This window comes from Anolis carolinensis, chromosome 4 (genome assembly GCF_035594765.1).
Source record: "Anolis carolinensis isolate JA03-04 chromosome 4, rAnoCar3.1.pri, whole genome shotgun sequence".
NCBI lineage: Eukaryota > Metazoa > Chordata > Lepidosauria > Squamata > Dactyloidae > Anolis > Anolis carolinensis.
This window is the reverse complement of record NC_085844.1, coordinates 136,120,345-136,138,897: the sequence shown is the minus strand read 5'-3', so window position 1 is coordinate 136,138,897 and position 18,553 is coordinate 136,120,345. Positions and strand designations below refer to the sequence as shown.

General features: G+C 38.6%; 1 protein-coding gene across 16 annotated transcripts in view; it reads left to right on the top strand.

Moving 5' to 3' along the window:
• ankhd1 (ankyrin repeat and KH domain containing 1) overlaps positions 1–16,923 on the top strand; it is a 112,740-nt gene extending 95,817 nt beyond the window's left edge. For 6 of the 16 annotated variants that reach the window (XM_062977876.1, XM_062977869.1, XM_062977864.1 and 3 more), the window contains 9 exons: positions 2,142–2,288; positions 2,947–3,057; positions 4,628–4,777; positions 4,885–6,503; positions 10,303–10,524; positions 12,149–12,400; positions 14,231–14,406; positions 15,764–15,928; positions 16,389–16,923. In XM_062977876.1, the coding sequence (XP_062833946.1) occupies positions 2,142–2,288; positions 2,947–3,057; positions 4,628–4,777; positions 4,885–6,503; positions 10,303–10,524; positions 12,149–12,400; positions 14,231–14,406; positions 15,764–15,928; positions 16,389–16,448 (2,902 nt within the window). In that variant the 3' untranslated portion in view covers positions 16,449–16,923. The remainder of the gene's footprint in view (positions 1–2,141; positions 2,289–2,946; positions 3,058–4,627; positions 4,778–4,884; positions 6,504–10,302; positions 10,525–12,148; positions 12,401–14,230; positions 14,407–15,763; positions 15,929–16,388) is intronic. The other 10 variants (XM_062977871.1, XM_062977880.1, XM_062977868.1 and 7 more) reach the window with 8 other exon arrangements.
• Positions 16,924–18,553: the final 1,630 nt, after the last annotated feature.

Genomic DNA, 18,553 nt, shown 5'->3' with positions numbered 1-18,553 from the left:
ATTGCCTTTTCCTAGGCTTTACTAGGAAAGGGGTGAGGGGGATCTTTTTGTTTATACCAGGGCTGCTTAAACTTTTTCCATTCACAACCCCTTTCCACCTGAGAAATTTTTATATGACTCTGATAGTAAATCGGCATTTACAAAGTTTTCTAAACTAGATTCAAGGAGAAGTGCTTCCATGTTACCAGTCCTGTTAACGTGCTCCCTGCTGCCCATATACCACTTGCCGCCACCTCTCCTGCCCCTTTTTGTGGAATACGGCTAAAGATTTTTCTTCAGACTCCACTGTTAAAATTGCATGCTCTTGCTAACAGATTTGTGTAAATGGGTGGCATCCAAACCCTTTTTACTATTACCAGATTATTCATTTGGGGTCGGGACACACAGTTTAAGAAGCAGTGACCTATACCATGCATGTTTTGTGCTAATAATGTTTTGTAACCACAAATGCTACTTTTTCTTTTTGGTGAAGAGTATAACATTGACCAATGCCACAGCAGTTCAAGACACCTCTAGGGAGTCAGTTTTATGTTTATCAAATGCTTTGTATTTGACCTGTGGGGTCCTGCAAGGTTCCATTCTATCTCCTATGGTATTCAACATCTACATGAAACTGCTTGGTTTTGGAGTTGGGTGACATCTGTATTCAGATGACACACTACTACTACTACTTTCCACCAAATTCCAGGGAAGCCTCCTGGATCATGAACCAGTGCCTGACAGCTGTGATGGACTGGATGAGGGCTAACAAACTGAAACTTAATCCAACAAGACAAAGGTCCTCTTGGTCAATCGTGAGGTTATGACCTATAAAGCCTTAAATGATCGGGTCCTACTTATTTTCGAGACTGCATCTCCCTCTATGAACCGGCATGGGCTCTAAGATTTGCTGAGGAGGCCCTCCTCTTGCTCCCACCTCCGTCACAAGTGCAGTTGGTGGGGACGAGAGAGAGGGCCTTCTCGGTGGTGGCCCCCGGCTTTGGAACTCTATCCCATGGGAAATTAGACAAGCCCCAACATTGGCCACCTTTCATAGGGACCTGAAAACCTGGTTGTTTCAGCTTGCTTTTGACAATGCCTAGTATCCTAGTCAGAAATGCCCAATTCCACAAGATTATGCTGCTATTTCACATTATCCTATACCTCGCTGTATTTGCACTACCCCATGCCCTTGCCCAGCCCTTGCATATCCTGATCAGGCCCATTGTACTATGGCAACTGATTTTGCTGAGTATTGTATACACGGCTATTTGATATTCTGATGTTTTATTGAAACTGTGTTTTGTTACTTTGTACTGTTTTTATTTTGATTTATGTTTTTACCTTGATGGGTTGTTTGTATTGTGTCTATGGGCATTGTCTCATATGTAAGCCACCCTGAGTCCCGCTTGGAAGATGCTGGCTGGGTGTAAGAATAAAGTAGTAGAAGTAATTGTTGTTGTTGTTACAGGCCCAAGAATGGGATCTAAAGTGCCATCCCAACATATATCTAGTTTTGAGCATTTTTCAGCATATGTGTAGTGAGAATAAGAAAAAGAGTCAGTTAACCTGTAATTAATATTCTCTGCATAACCATTTCATATTTCCACAGTCCTTCTACTCTCATTGTTGCAAACAGTGGTATTGATTGCTATGGCAATTCATAGAAACCAAGCAGAAAATTACAAGTCATTATAGTTAAGCAGATCATTCTCACTAAAATTTGATAGTGCTTCACTCTGAACAGTTTCAAGAAATGTCCTGTGAAATACAGAATTCACATACATGGATGCACATATATCACTTTAAAAATAGTAAATACAAGTATCTAATAAATAGATACTTGTTTTGCATGTAGCAAATGCTATTCTTATCTTCATTAAGTACTAGCAAATGTCTATAACATTTTTTCAAATTTTCAGCACTCTCAGATAGCTGCTAAACTCAAGATATAACTTCCTAAGTGGTAAACAAATGTTTTGAATTCTATGCTGGCTTTACCTCCCTTGGAAAAGAAACGTATGCTTTCTTAGTACTTTGAGGATCTCACTTCCTTGTGTTGATCAGCAATTTGTATCATTAGAGAACATAAAACGTCATTATTGGAATATTTGGTACTTCAGTATGAAGCAATTAATCATATCTAATTTGTTCCTTTGTAGACTTGAAGGTGATGCTAATCCGAATTCCCTAACAACAAATTATAAATCTGTATCCCTGCCTCTGTCATCTCCAAACATAAAGCTGAATCTGACTAGTCCGAAAAGAGGTCAAAAACGAGAAGAAGGCTGGAAAGAAGTAGTGAGAAGGTGTGTATTATTCCATTTACTTCCATTCCGTTTCATGAAATTAGTTGAATGCATTTATGAACTTGATTGATTAATCAGTGTCAGACTGGGGATAATAGTGTGGCTAATGTAGTAGACAAGGGTTTGGGTGTTTATTGAATAGCATAGTCAGGGGAGCATTTGATAGATTTAATATTCAACAAATAGTAAATATTTAGCTTATACCAGCCTTGTTCATATACAATACATTGATTTTTCATGTTATGATATATAGGAGTAAGTCATATTATGAGGTATAGGAGTAAGTATTAATATCATGTATTGGAAGTTAAATAAGCTCAGCCCTGCGTAGTAAGTCTATAAAATTGATGGGATTGCCATAAATCAGCACACATGTGCATACAGATTATTCCATTCCAAACAAAAAATCTTCAGTGTTAATTGGGTCTCATAGATGGATCACTCCAATGATTTTCATGGCAAATGAATCCCATATCACAGGCTTATTTGCATGGCTTCTAGTGAACCCGAAGATTTCTGTAAGGCTGACAGAGCATATTTTGATCTGATCCTAGGAATAAAAGTATACTGGTAGGCATTCTTTCAATTTGTTGCCTGTGAAACCATTTTCTCTTTATCTTCCTATCCCGAAAATGTCTTTTCCAATCTTGAATGATAGGCAAGTTGGCAGAGTTTTAAAAGACCCTTCTCCTAGCAACAGTCTGCAGTCAACATCAATTGAACAATTTCAGCTACAGAGGGGAGGGCGCTGTTGTTCAGGAGCAAAAAGGTATTTTTATGTTATTCACAGAGTTCTGTATTAGAATAAAAGAGGGGCAGGCATTCATTATTTGTAGGTGTGGTTATGACTAAGATCTGCATGTTATTTAAAATTTTAAGGGGAAAAGAAGCCAACTGTAGCAAAGCAAGGTGTGGATGTTAAAGTGGCTCATGTGCCACTATGTGTAGGAGTTGAGAGTAAGAAAGTGAAATCAATGTGAGGGAGAGTTGGAAAACTCGCGTTCTTTCAGAACTATAGGAAGCAGTTATGATTAGAGGCGATACCATTGGTTTTAAGGACTTTTTATTAAGTGTTTAATAATTAATAAGAATGGTATTCTAGAGCAGGGGTGTTAAACTAATTTTCATCAATCTTATGGTTGCCTTCAAAGGGCCATTGAAACCATGGATGGAGAATCCATGGATACATTGTTCTTTTTTTACATAGTGGTTGGTGCTCTTTAGTTTTTACCTAGTTTGAGTCCCCAAATATTATTGAATAACAATTACCATCACCTTTGATTATCTGCCGTGTGGACTGGGGATAATGGAAATTGCAACCCAACAGCACTTGTGGCTCTGAGGTTGGGGAAAGAGTAAAGAACATTTTAATATCAGGCATCTTATCAACAAGCTTTGTATATAAATTCAAACCTCTTTATCACAACTCCCATCAGCTCTAGTCATGATGTCTAATGATAAAAAATACAGGAATGATAGTCCAGCATCTGGAGGGCCACATTAAATGACATGACGGGCTAAATTTGGCCCATGGGCCTTGAGTCTGACCCATATGTTCTATAATTATGTAGATTTTAGGGATTTAAAATTATTTACCTTTGGTCAAGGTGAAGAGAATAATAGAATTAGCTAAAATATCTATCAGCACTTTAAAGATAGAAACAGAACTAGACTGTTCTGTTACCTTCACTGTTGTCTGAAACTCATCTAAAAATGCTTCATTTGTAGTTTTCAATTTGTTGTTCATTCCACGTAAGCCACAGTGCCATCAGTGGAATACAGAGAGATTAGAAGGACTTTGATCTAGAATGCAGAGAATAACTAGTGCCAAAGGTACTTAGTTGTTTCACATGAACACATTGGTGACATACATGCTTTAAATCTTTGTTAATAATGTATAATGTGTCATGAAGCAATATATCCCTTTTCAAATTATGCAACATTAACCAGCTGTGGGTAGAATTGCTAGGAGCTTTCACTATGTGAAGTAAAATAAGTGATATATAACAAGATATAAAGGATTTGATCTTTGCTGGGATTATTTTGCAAAATGTAACATGTAATTTGTGGGTCCAGGTAGCATTAGAACTTTTATCATAAGTTAAACAAAGATGCATTTGCCCAGAACAGTGTATATCTAGTAAGGCTTGACCATTTTGAAAAACCAGTAAAGCTCTGTTTTATTGTGGAAGACTAGGAACATTAACAGAACATTAGTAAAAATAATGCACTATTTCAAGAAGTCTAGCCAGTTGTATGAATTGCATATTAAAATATAGTTGAAATGATTGAGACAGAAAACAAAAGCCTCTCAGACATTTATACCACTTGACATTTAGGTCAAAAAAGCTGTCTGTCCCAGCATCAGTTGTGTCTCGAATAATGGGAAGAGGTGGGTGCAACATCACAGCAATCCAGGATGTCACTGGCGCTCATATTGATGTGGATAAGCAGAAAGATAAAAATGGAGAAAGAATGATCACAATAAGGTATTGTGCTTTAGATGTCATGGTTAAATCTCAATTTTTGGAATGGATTTAAGTGTACTCAACTGACACTTTTATTTGAGTGATGACACCACTTCTTCCTTTTTCAGGGGTGGGACAGAATCAACAAGGTATGCAGTACAGCTTATTAACGCTCTCATTCAAGATCCTGCCAAGGAACTGGAAGATTTAATTCCTAAAACCCACATAAGAACACCTGCATCCAGCACCAAATCAATTCATACAAATTTTTCATCTGGTGTCAGTACTGCTTCAGCATCAAACAAAAACTCATTTCCCCTTGGAACGCCATCACTTGTCACCTCACAGTCGTCAACGCTGTCCACTTTCCAGTCTGCTAACAAGTTAAGCAAGAATGTCCCAGCAAACGTGCGCTCTTCTTTTCCGGTCTCGCTTCCTTTGGCTTATTCACATCCTCACTTTGCTATTTTGGCTGCCCAAACTATGCAACAGATCCGTCACCCTCGCTTACCTATGGCCCAGTTTGGAGGAACTTTTTCAGCCTCTCCAAACACTTGGGGACCATTCCCAGTGAGGCCAGTTAACCCGGGCAGCACAAATAGTTCTCCAAAGCATAACAGTTCCAGTCGTGTCAGCAACCAGAATGGCAATATTTTGCAATCTGAGACTACGGGTTTAGCGTCTAGCTGTTCTGGCACTGTGTCTTCGGCTGTTGCATCCTCCCAGCCGCTTTGTGTGACAAGCAACCGGACTCCATCATCTGCCAGGAAGCAGTTGTTTGCGTGCGTTCCTAAAACAAGCACCGTGACTACAGCAATCTCAACTGTGACGACCACATGTAGCACACTGCCTTCAGCCTCTCCTGCACCTGAAAACACTGGGCATGCTCCCACCACATTTCTATCGCCCAATGTTCCACCAGCCCAGCAATCTGCATTGAAAACGGAGGCTGTTCCTTCTGTACCAGTACCCAAAGAAAAGGCATCAACACCAGAACAAGCAGTTGGAAATGCATGTGTACCATCATCAGTTGCTGCTAGCAGCAATATCTCAGTAAGCAGCAGCAATTCAGGGGCAGCAGAAGCATGTGCATCCAGCAGTCCTGCAGCTCCTCCAAGTAATGCCCAAGATGAAACACTGCCAACCAGTATGTCTGACTTAAGTCCTCCCATATCCCTCCCTTTTTCGTCCAGTTCAGAACCCACTCCATTAAGCTTAGCTTCTCCTCGATCGGTTGCTGCAGATAATCAGGACAACAGTAACTTACCTCAGTTAGCTGTACCAGCACCCCGAGTTTCTCACCGGATGCAGCCTAGAGGTTCATTTTATTCAATGGTACCAAATGCAGCTCTACATCAGGAACCTCAGTCTATTTTTGTTACAAATGCAGTACCCTTAACACCTTCCCAGGGCCCACCCCCTGCAGTTCAGCTGTCATCACCTGTGAACGTTATGAATGGCTCTCAGATGCATATAAATGCACCAAACAAGTCCTTGCCTCCCACCTTTGGGCCAGCAACACTCTTCAATCACTTTAGTAGTCTTTTTGATAGTAATCAGGTGCCCGCAAACCAAGGATGGGGAGACTGCCCACTGTCCACACGAGCGGCAGCCGATCCATCGTTCACTGTTCAGTCGACATATTTGGGTAACTCTGTGCTGGGGCACATAGAAAATGTGCATCCTGATAATTCCAAGGCTCCAGGATTTCGACCTCCTTCTCAGAGAGTTTCAACTAGTCCTGTAGGTAAGTGGCTAATATTGTGTATGAAAGAGGGGATGCTTCCCATGGTGGCCTCTTGATAGCACTTGAGGCCTTCAGGAAATAGGTTGAGCCTCAGCCAAAAAAAAAGATTTGGTGAGTTTTCCTCAGGTGAAATTCCTTCAGAATATAATATGACGCAGTATAATCTGGATTATTGAATTATCAACATAACCATATGGCATGGACAAAGCTTATTCCGTATAGCTGGAAAGTGAAAATGTTGCAGTATGGAGTTTCGTTTTCACTTATTTAGCCACACACTATTCTTCTGCCCAGTTTTCCCTTAAGTTCGTCAATATTTCATGGCAACTGAACATAGGCAGTCCTCATTAGCATGTTTTGGGATCCCTTCCACTTCATCAGGAATTCCCCCAGATATTTAATAATTTTATGGATGGATGGGTCTACTTTGGCTACAAAAGCAATGGCACTCCTACCTGAACGTTGAAAATAGAAGTAAAGTTTGGTTTTCTGAGTGCTTTAATTTGCCATTAACTATTCCTTAAAACTGTTCATCAGTATTTTCAAAACTTAAACAGATGACATTAACTTGCATTTCAAGATTCTGCACGTCACCTGTGTTGACTGGACCTCTTTTAAAAATAGCCACACTTTGTATTTGAGTTTTTTCCTGAAGTCAGTAGCCATGATCCCTTGTAGAGTGTATGAATGTAATTGTGCTTTATCACTCTTACACACTAACTGTAATAGCATGGTCAGTGAATGATAAAGTCATTAGCATAGTGTAGCTTTAAAATCTTTCATTCAGATTGGGTAGATTGATCATTTATCTCCAGGCATTTACTGCTTGTCAGTGTTGAGAATAGTCTATGCTACATGCTTGCAAGAATCATCACGCAACCATGCAGCCTAAAATCGTTTACAAAACCCTGATGGCATGAGGTCAAGAGCAGTTCTGTCCAGCTACTGGGGTGAATGTTGGTAATGTAACTCCAAGGGTAAATGGAAACTAAGTTTTTGGAAGTGTAGCAATGTTAAGACCCTGTTCTCTATGTTTGTGTGAACTCAAGGATTCCCTTTTTGTGGGAATATACTCTTGAATGTTTTGAGGGTTTGTGTTATACGTTCTTGTATCCAAATGGATTATTAGCAACTATAAAGTGTATAAAACTGATAGCCTCATTGAATAGCCATTTGTTTTAGGGCAAAATTTTATGTGCTATTTATTGTAAAGCTATAGTAGTCTTGCATTATAGGGGAGCTTTTCTGTCAAAGATACTGTGAAAGAGTTCCTGAATTAAATAACAGAAAATAATATGAAAGCTGTGAGGCTTTTTTCCCCTCTTTCATTAGTTTTTTAGCTTGACCACATATTCAACAGAGTTAAAGGGAGGCTTAATTTTGACAATGTAGCAGTTTTTCAGAGTCAGTTTATTCAGAAAAACATTGTGGCCTAGATTGATATAATTTAATCAGAGTTTTGGAATATCCCTGGGTTCATTTCAGGGAGCACTAGATATAGCAAATATTGTTAAATCAGGATGGAGAGTCAGTGGATTAAAATTGTGCAGATGGAACTGTATCACCAATATCTAGAATTCATTCTGTTTGCAGCAGGCTTTATGCTTGTCAAATAACATCTCTTTTCAGCTGATGTTGTACTATAATGTCATGTATGCTGGTCAACTTCGTTAATAAACTATTTCAGTGGGTAAAGTGTGGCCCTGCGACCCCTAAATGTAGCCTTGGAAACCTGCAGAAGCCCCTCAAAAACTCTATGTCTCCCTCCAAAATGTTTTTAAATTGAAGGGTATTATTTGGGGTCACTGTTTTAGCCCCAAACATTTTTGGGTAAAAATTACCCAAAACCATCTAAAAAGGTAACTGTTTGGTCTCCCAGGTACAAAATTTCCCCAAAACAGATTTAAGGGGAAAAAAATAGCCAAAATAACACCCAGAAAGTGACACCATGTTGTCATTTCAGAAATGCAGAAATACACTGCTGCTGCCTGCCAAGCAGATGGAGGAAGGGGAAAAAAATCTCCCTGCCGTGTTTGCAATTGCTCACCCCTAAACTAGATCCTAAATATATGAAAGATTTCTTATCACTAGTGGTAGCAATTCCCTTTTCTGAACACTTCATGATTTTGTTATGCTTACTGACCTAACTCCTAACATTAACTGAATCCTTCATTCACTTGGCAGTGTGTCCTTTTTTTATCTGCTCCTGGGAATTTTAGAGAAACTTGACACAAATACCCCTTTTAGACGGTCTCTTCAAGTTTTTAATTCTGACAGAACTAAAACTAAATATTTCTATCAAAATATATCTGTGTCAGAAACATCTAAGACCCCTTTTACACTTCCATATAAAACCCAGATTATCTGCTTTGAACTGATTATCTGGCAGTGTAGAATGTAGATTATCTGCCTTGCTATTCTGGATTATATGGCAGTGTAGAAGGGCCCTAAGACTCTAGCACACTTTCAAAGAAACAAAATGACATGGTTTTAAAGGCAGGATTTCTGTTTCAGAAGTAATAGGATGGGAAATATGTTGCCTTCCAGATGTTGCAGGTGTGGCACCTCAAATCAGTCCTGCCCAGCATAACTAATTATTACTATGATTATCAAGGTGAACCTATAGCATTTAGAGGGCCAGAAATCCCTAATCCACTGGTTCTCAACCTTTGGGTCCCCAGGTGTTTTGGCCTATAACTACCATAAATACAGCCAGTTTACCAGCTGTGAGATTTCTGGAAGTTGAAGACCAAAACAACTGGAGACCCGCCAGTTGAGAACCATTACCCTAATCCCTGAAGTAGACCTCACAGCAGTCCCATGTGAACTTGTTGCCACCTGATATTCCCTTGTATTCTCATATGTGAGTCTAGACATTTTAGTCAAAAAGAAAAAACAAGTGAGACCAAGGCAGCTTGATATTCATTTGCATCCGTCTATAGAAAGATGTTTGTAGCATGAGCTACCATAGATTCAGCCCGTGTCATTGGACATCAGCCCATCCATTAGTAGAAATGTCCACAGGTTATTCACTCCATGTACCTGACAGAAGTAAATGGGAGTCTACAGAGACATAGTACAAATTTCAAAACTCTTTATCGTTTAGGCCCCTTCTACCCTGCCATAAAAAATCCAGGTTATATGCTTTGAATTGAATTATATGGCAATGAAGACTCCTATAATCCAGTTCAAAGCAGATAATGTGGATTATCTGCTTTGATAATCTGGATTATATGGCAGTGTAGAAGGGAGGGGCCTAAATCTCAAAGGAACTGCAAGATAAAATTAACTAGAGATGAGATATTTTTACTGCTGACTTCCATTTCCTACTGATGGAAAAGAAATCCCATTTCACAGAAAGGCAAACTAATAAGATTGAAAGACAAACATGGTTTTTGATATGTTTTCTGTTCTAGAAAAATACCCATTTTACAGAAAGACTAATAATAATAATAATAATAATAATAATAATAATAATAATAATAATAATAATAAAACTTTATTTATACCCCGCCACCATCTCCCCAATGGGGACTCGGGGCGGCTTCCATAATACCTTCTTTAAAAATACATCTAACACATCTCCACATTTATTTTCCCAAAATAAAAAATATCCCCACAATAATTTTCAAATACCTAAAACTCCATCCTGTGACCTTCACTGCTGGTTCTACAGTTTTGGGCTGCTGTCCTCTGAACATCATTGTAATGAAGGGGAGGGGGGATTTTTTTAGTGTTTTCGGATAGCAAGCCAAGTGCTCTGGAGTTGTTTACTCAGACATAATTGTATTAATTTTAGACTTACCTTCTCTAGATCCATCCAACAGCTCCTCAAATTCTGCAGCGCCTATGGCAGGTTTTTCAGCAAATATTCAAGGAGCACGGGTTTATCTTCAAGGGCCAGCACCTGTTGGGACTCCCAGCTTTAACAGACAGCATTTTTCACCACATCCTTGGACAAGTGCTACAAATTCATGTAGGAGCTTTGAGGGTCTGTCTAATTCAACTCTCCAGTCTGTTGGTATTGACCTTTTTGCTGGCTGTATGATGTTAACCAGGATAATTGATTAGGTTTTTGATTAAGAAAATTTGAGGCAAATTCAAGAAAGGAAATTACTTGTTAAAATCCCAGTCTGAGGTCCAAACAAAACGACACCATGCAATCAGATGAATATCTCTCCTTTTAGTGAAAGCTTTTAACCTGACAAATACAAAGAAAGAGGCAGGTAGGACATATTTTCCTCTGCCTGTCTACCCACAGATTCTGTTTTAATTGCTTCTTTTGCAGTGGGAAATATAGACACTGGGTTTTTAAAAAGAGTTTTTAAAACAGTTACAGCTCTATGTGGCTGCCTTTGCTTGTTGAAAGAAAAGAGGGAAAGATTCACGTAACTGCTGGTCACATTTAGTTTGGACCCAAGGCATTTATAGCCTTTAGAAACAAACAGTTTTTGGTTTAAAACAGTCGTTCTCAATCTGTGGGTTCCTAGGTATTTTGGCCTACAACTCCCAGAAATCCCAGCCAGTTTACCAGCTTTAGGATTTCTGGGAGTTGAAGGCCAAAACATCTGGGGATTCACAGGTTGGAAACCGCTGGTTTAAGATATTTTTGCCTATGACAATGCATATCTACCTTAGGTTTAATTTTGATAACCTATATATTACACTTATTGTAAGAAAGAGGTCCAGACTGGACTGTTCTTTTACAATTTGAAGAATGAATTGAAGTATGTTGCAATGACATATTCCTCATCTCTTTCTTTACTGCTTTGTAAAGAAAGAGATTTGGGAAATGGGTAAAGGAAAACAGCCATGTATTTTTCTGGTCATTGTTCAGTCACACAGAAATGCTTTTCTGTGATTGTTTTTAAGCTGAATGCAATACTGTTTTTCTTCGATTGTACAGCACCAGTGATTGTAAGATGCAACCTAATTTCAACTGTGATTCTAAGATGCACACCAGTTTAGAGATGTTTATATTATGGGAAAAGGTGTCTTAGAATTGAAGAAATACACTTAATGGTTTAAACTATGGAGCCATCTTGCTCATCGCTGGAGGATGGGAGAGGAAATTCGAAATACTAAGGAATTAAGATAGTATTATTTTAAAATTTATTTTAATGATCAGATAGATACACAAGTGATGGGGAATGGCCGAACATTTACATAACCTATAAGACTCTACCATTAAGCCATCCAGTGTTTTTTGCTCCTGCTCAGTGATTCCTGCCAAATAGCTAAGCAGTAGGGAGAGGAAGGTAGACCTATGGCTCCCCTTCCTTGATGCAGTCGAGTGTATGAAAGAATGAGAAAGAGGGAAAGGAAAGGACTGATATACAATTTTATCACCACAAACTGGACTGTCTTCAGCAGTTGCTATGACAGTTATGTAGGTTTCTCATGCCTAAAGTAGTGTCCTTATTTTAGTTGCCTTACAGTTCAACACACTGTTTTTATCTCTTTCAAAATATTGGCATGTCTCTATTAAGAAAGATGTATTTGATCAACTCCACTACATGTAGTGGACACTGGTTTTTGATGAGATATTAAGAGTGTCACCCCTTGGGAGGCAGCTCCCTAAAGCAGTAGCTAAGGGAAATGAGCACTTTGTGTGTAATAAAGCAAGAGAACTGTTTTTTCATCAGGTGAATCTCCTATTCCATCAGTTTCCTCGGGATCATCTTCGCCCCTCTCCGCTGCATCTGCACCTTCTGCCCTGGGTCAGCCAAAGTCAGGGAGCACAAATCAAGATCGTAAGGTGCCACCGCCCATTGGGACAGAGAGACTGGCTCGCATTAGACAGGGAGGCGCCGTCACCCCAACCCCCTTGGGAACGAATTTCACGGCTCCCGTTGGGCACAGTGGCATCTGGTCCTTTGGTGTCAACAATGTCTCAGGTAAGCCTGCAGCAGAAAAGATCTCAAAGGTAAAAAGTATCTGATTTGAACAGTTAAAAAGAAAGGTCTTTTCAGGGTAAATGAGGCAGCAGAAGGGGAGAGGAGTAAAAAATACCATTGATCAGGCAATTTTCTGATGGAACATTTGAGCTGAATGTTTCATAAAGAACCTATTAAAATAGAAATTAAACATGTTCTATACTTCATTTATACATATTGCATACCATTGACTAAGTTCCAGTGGCTTAAGAAGTGGAACTGCACAAAGGTGGGTTTTGAAAATGCCCAAGGACTGCTTTTTAATTAAAAAAAAAAAAGAAAATACATATAAACCTGTTGACTTTGTTTTAATTACAAATTCCTAACTGCATTTCTATTTCATCATTCCAAATATAACCTTTTTCTTATTGGAAATCACCAGTTAAGGCATTCTGATTGTAAAATAGTTGATGGTTTATTGAATTGAATAATAATTTAAATGGCTATTGTGATTTACTGTAAATTGATCTTAGTTTGGAAAGCTGGCATGATTATTACAACTTCCAGACCTGCTGGCAGATTGTGAAAGTAGCAAAGCCCTCTATAGTTCTTCATTCATTGATAAATATCAGTTGAGTACCAGATTGATTGCTAATAGGGGTGGAGCAACTTCAGCAGCAGGATCCTTTGAATGTAATTTCTATGATGAGGCTCTAGGTTGCTCTTTTCCCCACTCCTTGTGTTCAGGGAAAAGGAGGTCTTAAATGGCAGAAGATGTGGGGAAGTGGTTAGGACCAAAGGAGGGCTGATAATGGGTTTTTGCATCATGAAAAAAGATATTAATAGCTACAGGGGATAGATTAGCTCCAAAGGAATATTCATGTTTTGATACATATTCCCCAGGAGCTGGTGTAGGAAATAGGGGGAATAGAGTGAATTATATAAAAAACAGAGAGATAATTTAAAGGGCTAGAGAATTGGAAAGGTAGTTCACAAGATAAGAAAGCCTTTTTGGGAAGGGTTTATACTAATTTGCTAAAAAAAATATTATTAGCAAGAGATACAAAGAGGCATATTAGAGAAGACAAGAAGTGGGCATAGGTTTGACAACCACTGTTATACTGGAAGAGAAAGAATTTTACTTTTTAAGATGCAGACATCAGACCACAAAGAAAAAAATTATAACATGGAGTAAGCTAGCAAGTATTGCTGCGACACTTTATGTCAATGCACACTTCAAATAACAGTGTTTTTCTTGAGAAGTTGGCATTGTTGCAGGGAAATCAGGGAGCAAGGTTTCAACATAAAGTTTAAAATGTGTTTGGAAGTGCAGCCTACTAGCATATTCGGCTTGAAATGTCAGAACATGGAAGAGGATGATGGGTGAAAAGGTGAGAGAGTGTCAGAAGAGGACAGCTCATTCAGAGAACACATGCTTCACTGCTTTTCCAGTTTAAGGGATCTCAAATAGCAGAACCTGGAAAGACTGCTTTTCTGACACTGAAGAAAAGCTGTCAGAGAGGAAAATAGTGAGTTAGATGAACAAGGACAGCTGTCAAATTTCTAAATGTGTCAAAAAGCTGGAAGATGGTTTTATCAATCATTAGAACTCATAGTCACTAGTGATTGAGCATTAAAACAAAAAAGATAAATCCTAGAATTTTACCTTGCATAACTGACCAGAAGCTTTTGGTGGCACATTGGCTAGAATTTGTTAGGCTGAACAACTTTGACAAGGGTGAGCAGCAATGACACATCTAGTTTCCTGATAACAAGAGGAAACTCAAATAATATGTGAGATGAATTGTGGGCTTATGTAGTCTTTAAACAAGCAATTCATTTTCTTTCTAGAAGGTTTGTCAGGTTGGTCGCAGCCCGTAATGGGAAATCACCCAGTACATCAGCAGTTGTCGGACCCAGGGGCCTTTTCCCAGCATCAGCCAATGGAGAGAGATGACTCTGGAATCGTGGCTCCCTCAAACATTTTCCAGCAGCCAATGCCGAACAGCTTTGTGGATTTCTCTAAAGTATGCTTTCAAGTTTTTTCCTCTGTCACACACATACTCGCCCACTCTGTCAACTTACCATGCAATAATCAGCATACTTGCTACAGTGTAATCCATATTTTTAGATAAGTATATTATTTATATGTCTGTGGGTATTCTTGGTGGAAACTTATATCTAGCAATCTTCTATTTGATAGCTTTGGATACACTCTTAGTTTCTTGTTAGTGTTTGGAAACATGTATGAAATGAACAAGACATTGAAATGAACCAGACAATCATAACATGTGTTATTGAAGGCTTTCATGGCCAGAATCACTGGGTTGCTGTGAGTTTTCCAGACTGTATGGCCATGTTCCAGAAGCATTCTTTCCTGACATTTTGCCTGCATCTATGGCAGGCATCCTCAGAGGTTGTGAGATCATAATATGTATTTTAGATAATATCCCAGGTCATATTAGCTCACATTAGATTAATTTCTACAATTCTTTTTAAAGGAAGAGCTTATTATATAGAGATGGACTGGTGAATTTCTAGGGCAGAGATGGACAGTAGGTTAAACTTTATTTTTGACCTGATCTCCTCTTATCCTTTGAAGTCTATTTATTCAAGCCTCTGCAAGAGCAATTTTGCATCTGTCTTAGCAGTTCTCTAGGTATGGAGTAAGAACAAGAGAAACAAGGAATTATGGGAAAAGGAGTAGGCTCACCTACTTTTGACTCTGTCACTATCTGCCACTATGTTTAGCTTTATCTATGGCTGGCATGTTTTCCCTAAGAGATTTATTTCTTTGTTGTTCCTGTGGCTCATAAAACTGGAGTCTTGTATCTATGCAGGGCCATGATGGAAATGTCCTACAGTTGGATATAGGAAACCCCTAGTGGCATTCCCTTAGCTCAATATTGGGGTCATGAAAAATTCTGCAACAAAGGTTTCGGAATGCCTCCTAGTAGGTGTTCTAGAGATTTTTCCATGAATTTGTTACACGGCGCTTACAGCGGACTCTGCAGAAAATTGTTTGGCTGTATTCCACCAAAAGGAAAACCAGCCTGTTTAACAAGACTTTCAAAGGGTAATTTATTATGAGTGAATGTTTGGTTTTTATTCCTTTTTCATATACCTATATATCCAGGGCCACATAAAAAATTTTCAGGCAGAAATGGATTGCAGGTGGAAACAGTCAAATAAGTCTTGCTCCATACCATCAATGCTACTTTCCCTTTAGTTTTTTTTCCAATGACGACAACAGCAACAACATTTGGGATGTTATTTTGAGTAGCAATCATCTTTTTCTCATATTAACTTTTCTCTTTTCATTTTTTATTTCTTAAATATATTTATATATATACACCTTCTGAATGGGTATTGGTTTTGTTTCAGGGCCTACCGATTTCCATGTATGGAGGCACTATAGTTCCTTCTCACCCTCAGCTCGCAGATGGACCAGGTGGCCCTCTTTTCAATGGACTGCATACTCCGGATCCAGCATGGAATCCTATGATAAAAGTTGTCCAAAATTCAACAGAATGTACTGATGCTCAGCAGGTGCAGTAATTAACCACTTTCTTGTACTTTTAACAGTTCAGGCTTTTGCCTTAAATAATAAAATTGAAATCTTGTGAGAACACAACAGGCTTCTTGTTTTTCCAATTTCATGTTAAATTTTCCTAAAATGTTTTAATTATGTGTGTGTTTGTGTGTTATACCTTGTATGCTAGAGGTGACCTTTTCTGTTGAGGTCTTGAGGATTGGCTCATGAAATAATGAACAAAACCTACATGTTGTTGAAGAGCAAAGTGAAGGACATAAGCCAACAATGTTAACATTTGACTTGACAGCAGTATATATATGAATGGAGGCTTTAACATTTAGTCCCTTTTATGTTGGAGCCAAACTCTAATTGCTAGATTTGGGGGGCTCTGCCCCACTGAAGTTATGTAGCTCATTGCAGGGGCAATACTGCTATACCCTGAAATTAACTTCCTATATGTTTCTCCTGTTGTAGATTTGGCCTGGTACCTGGGCACCTCACATTGGAAACATGCACCTCAAATACGTCAACTGACTTAAGAGGGCCTACGTTTTCTTTTCTTTTCTTTCTTTTTTCTTCTTTTTTTTAAGCCTTGTTTGGAGAAAACTATGACCTTGGAAGAACTTGGGGATTTTTTAAATGTGCCTAACTAAGCATTTTTTTTCCTGTGGGCCATGACAAGAAAAAAAAAACTTGTTTGCCCATTGTGTAAGAACAAAATGAACCTATTCAACTGATTCTGTTCTCCAGTTAGTTTAGCCATATTGAACTCAAAATCAGATGAACCTAGTGCTTTTGGCTAAACACTACTGAATGCTACTTGTATGCAGCAGAGAACTAGATGATTACATGATTTCAACCTTTTAGGGTGGTAAATACATGTATAATTGTTTACATACTTAAAAGGAAAAACGTTGAGTAAATTTCATGTCGTATAGTGGCTCTACTTTATGTAGCCTGTATTAATGTGAAATATTTACCTGAATATTCAATAAAAAGATGAACATTATAGGCTTTGTGTACTAATATTGATGATATATTATTGACTGTTACTGAATGATAGCACTCAGTAGCATTTCTTAATTCGGATTTTGAGTATTCAGAGATTATACCTTTTTGTATTGGTACTTTCAAATTAATTTCAGTTTTTAAACATATTCTTAGAGGTTATGAGAAGTGCTTTTAAATACTAAATTTAACACTCCTTGCCATATTTTGCTGAATTTGCTAGAAAATCATCTGGAGTGGCAGGTGCACGAATGTACTGGAGGGCAGTAGTATTCAAGCTAAGAAATAGGTTTATTATTCACTGGACATAATTTACCACAATGGGACAGGATTGTTGTCAAACTCTGACGTTTTTAAAAATACCGTCTTAATTTACCTAAGAACTGAAATCACATTTTAAGCTTTAAAAATATATTTAATATTTTAAGTTTAAAGCATTTGGAAAACAATTAAAATATTCAGAGTAGGGAAAAAGGCGAGGTAAAAGAAACTGTACATAAAACACTACATAAGTAGTGGTAGCAGCATAGAGAGATAGCCGGTCTATAATGTTTTGCCTATCATTTAACAAAAAATGACATCCAGTGGGTATCTTGAACCCAAACTGCTTCTAGGTCAAAACATGCATCTTGAAGTGAGATTAGATGGAAACCAGAAGCCGTTGAAACAAAACCAGGGCTGTGTGTATAAAAGGCTCCACAGAACTTTCCTCAGGACCTTCTTGTAGGTGTTAGGCAGAAGTGCTAAACCTTGCAGAACACTAGGATTACTATTATTTTTATTTATTTATTTATTTCCATCATTTCTATCCCGCCTTTCTCACCCGAAGGGACTCAGGGTGGCTTACAAAACTGGCAGAATTCGATGCCAATACACAATACAAAAGAATAAAAACATAAGCAATTAAATACATATTTAAAACAATACAAAATACTTGAGCCATTCATCTACAAAAACCTTGTACATAAACCTTAATCCAGACCGAGTCGAAGCCAAAAAAACTTATTCTTTGAACGCTTGCTCACATAGCCAGGTCTTCACTTTCTTTCTAAAACTCAAAAGGGGTGGAGCCTGTCGGATGTCATTAGGGAGGGAGTTCCACAGCCGAGGAGCCACCACTGAGAACACCCTGTCTCTCGTCTCCGCCAGCCACACCTGTGAGGCTGGCAGGATCGAGAGCAGGACCTCCCCTGAAGATCTTAAATTACGTGGTAGGTCATAGCAGGAGACACGTTCAGACAAGTAAGCTGGGCCAGAACTGTTTAGAGCTTTATAGGCTAAAGCCAGCACTTTGAATTGTGAGTTATGAGTATGAAGAACAGCTTGGCAGCACTGTCTTCTGAGGACGTTCAGCCAAACAGGACAAGAACCACAAAAATGTGCCCCGAAGCCTCAGATCAGCTGAATGTCTCAGAGGTTTCTGTGATCAATGGTATTAAATGCATCTGAGGGAACCAGTAAAACCATATACTTCCTCATGCAATTTCTTATGTAGGTACCAACCAACATTGTTTTTGTCCCCAAACCAGACTTGAACCCAAATCGGAATCATTCAATTCCATTTAGGAAATCTTAAAGAGTTCTGATGCCTCCGTTTCCTCTAAAATATTTTAAAAATAAACATTAAAAAT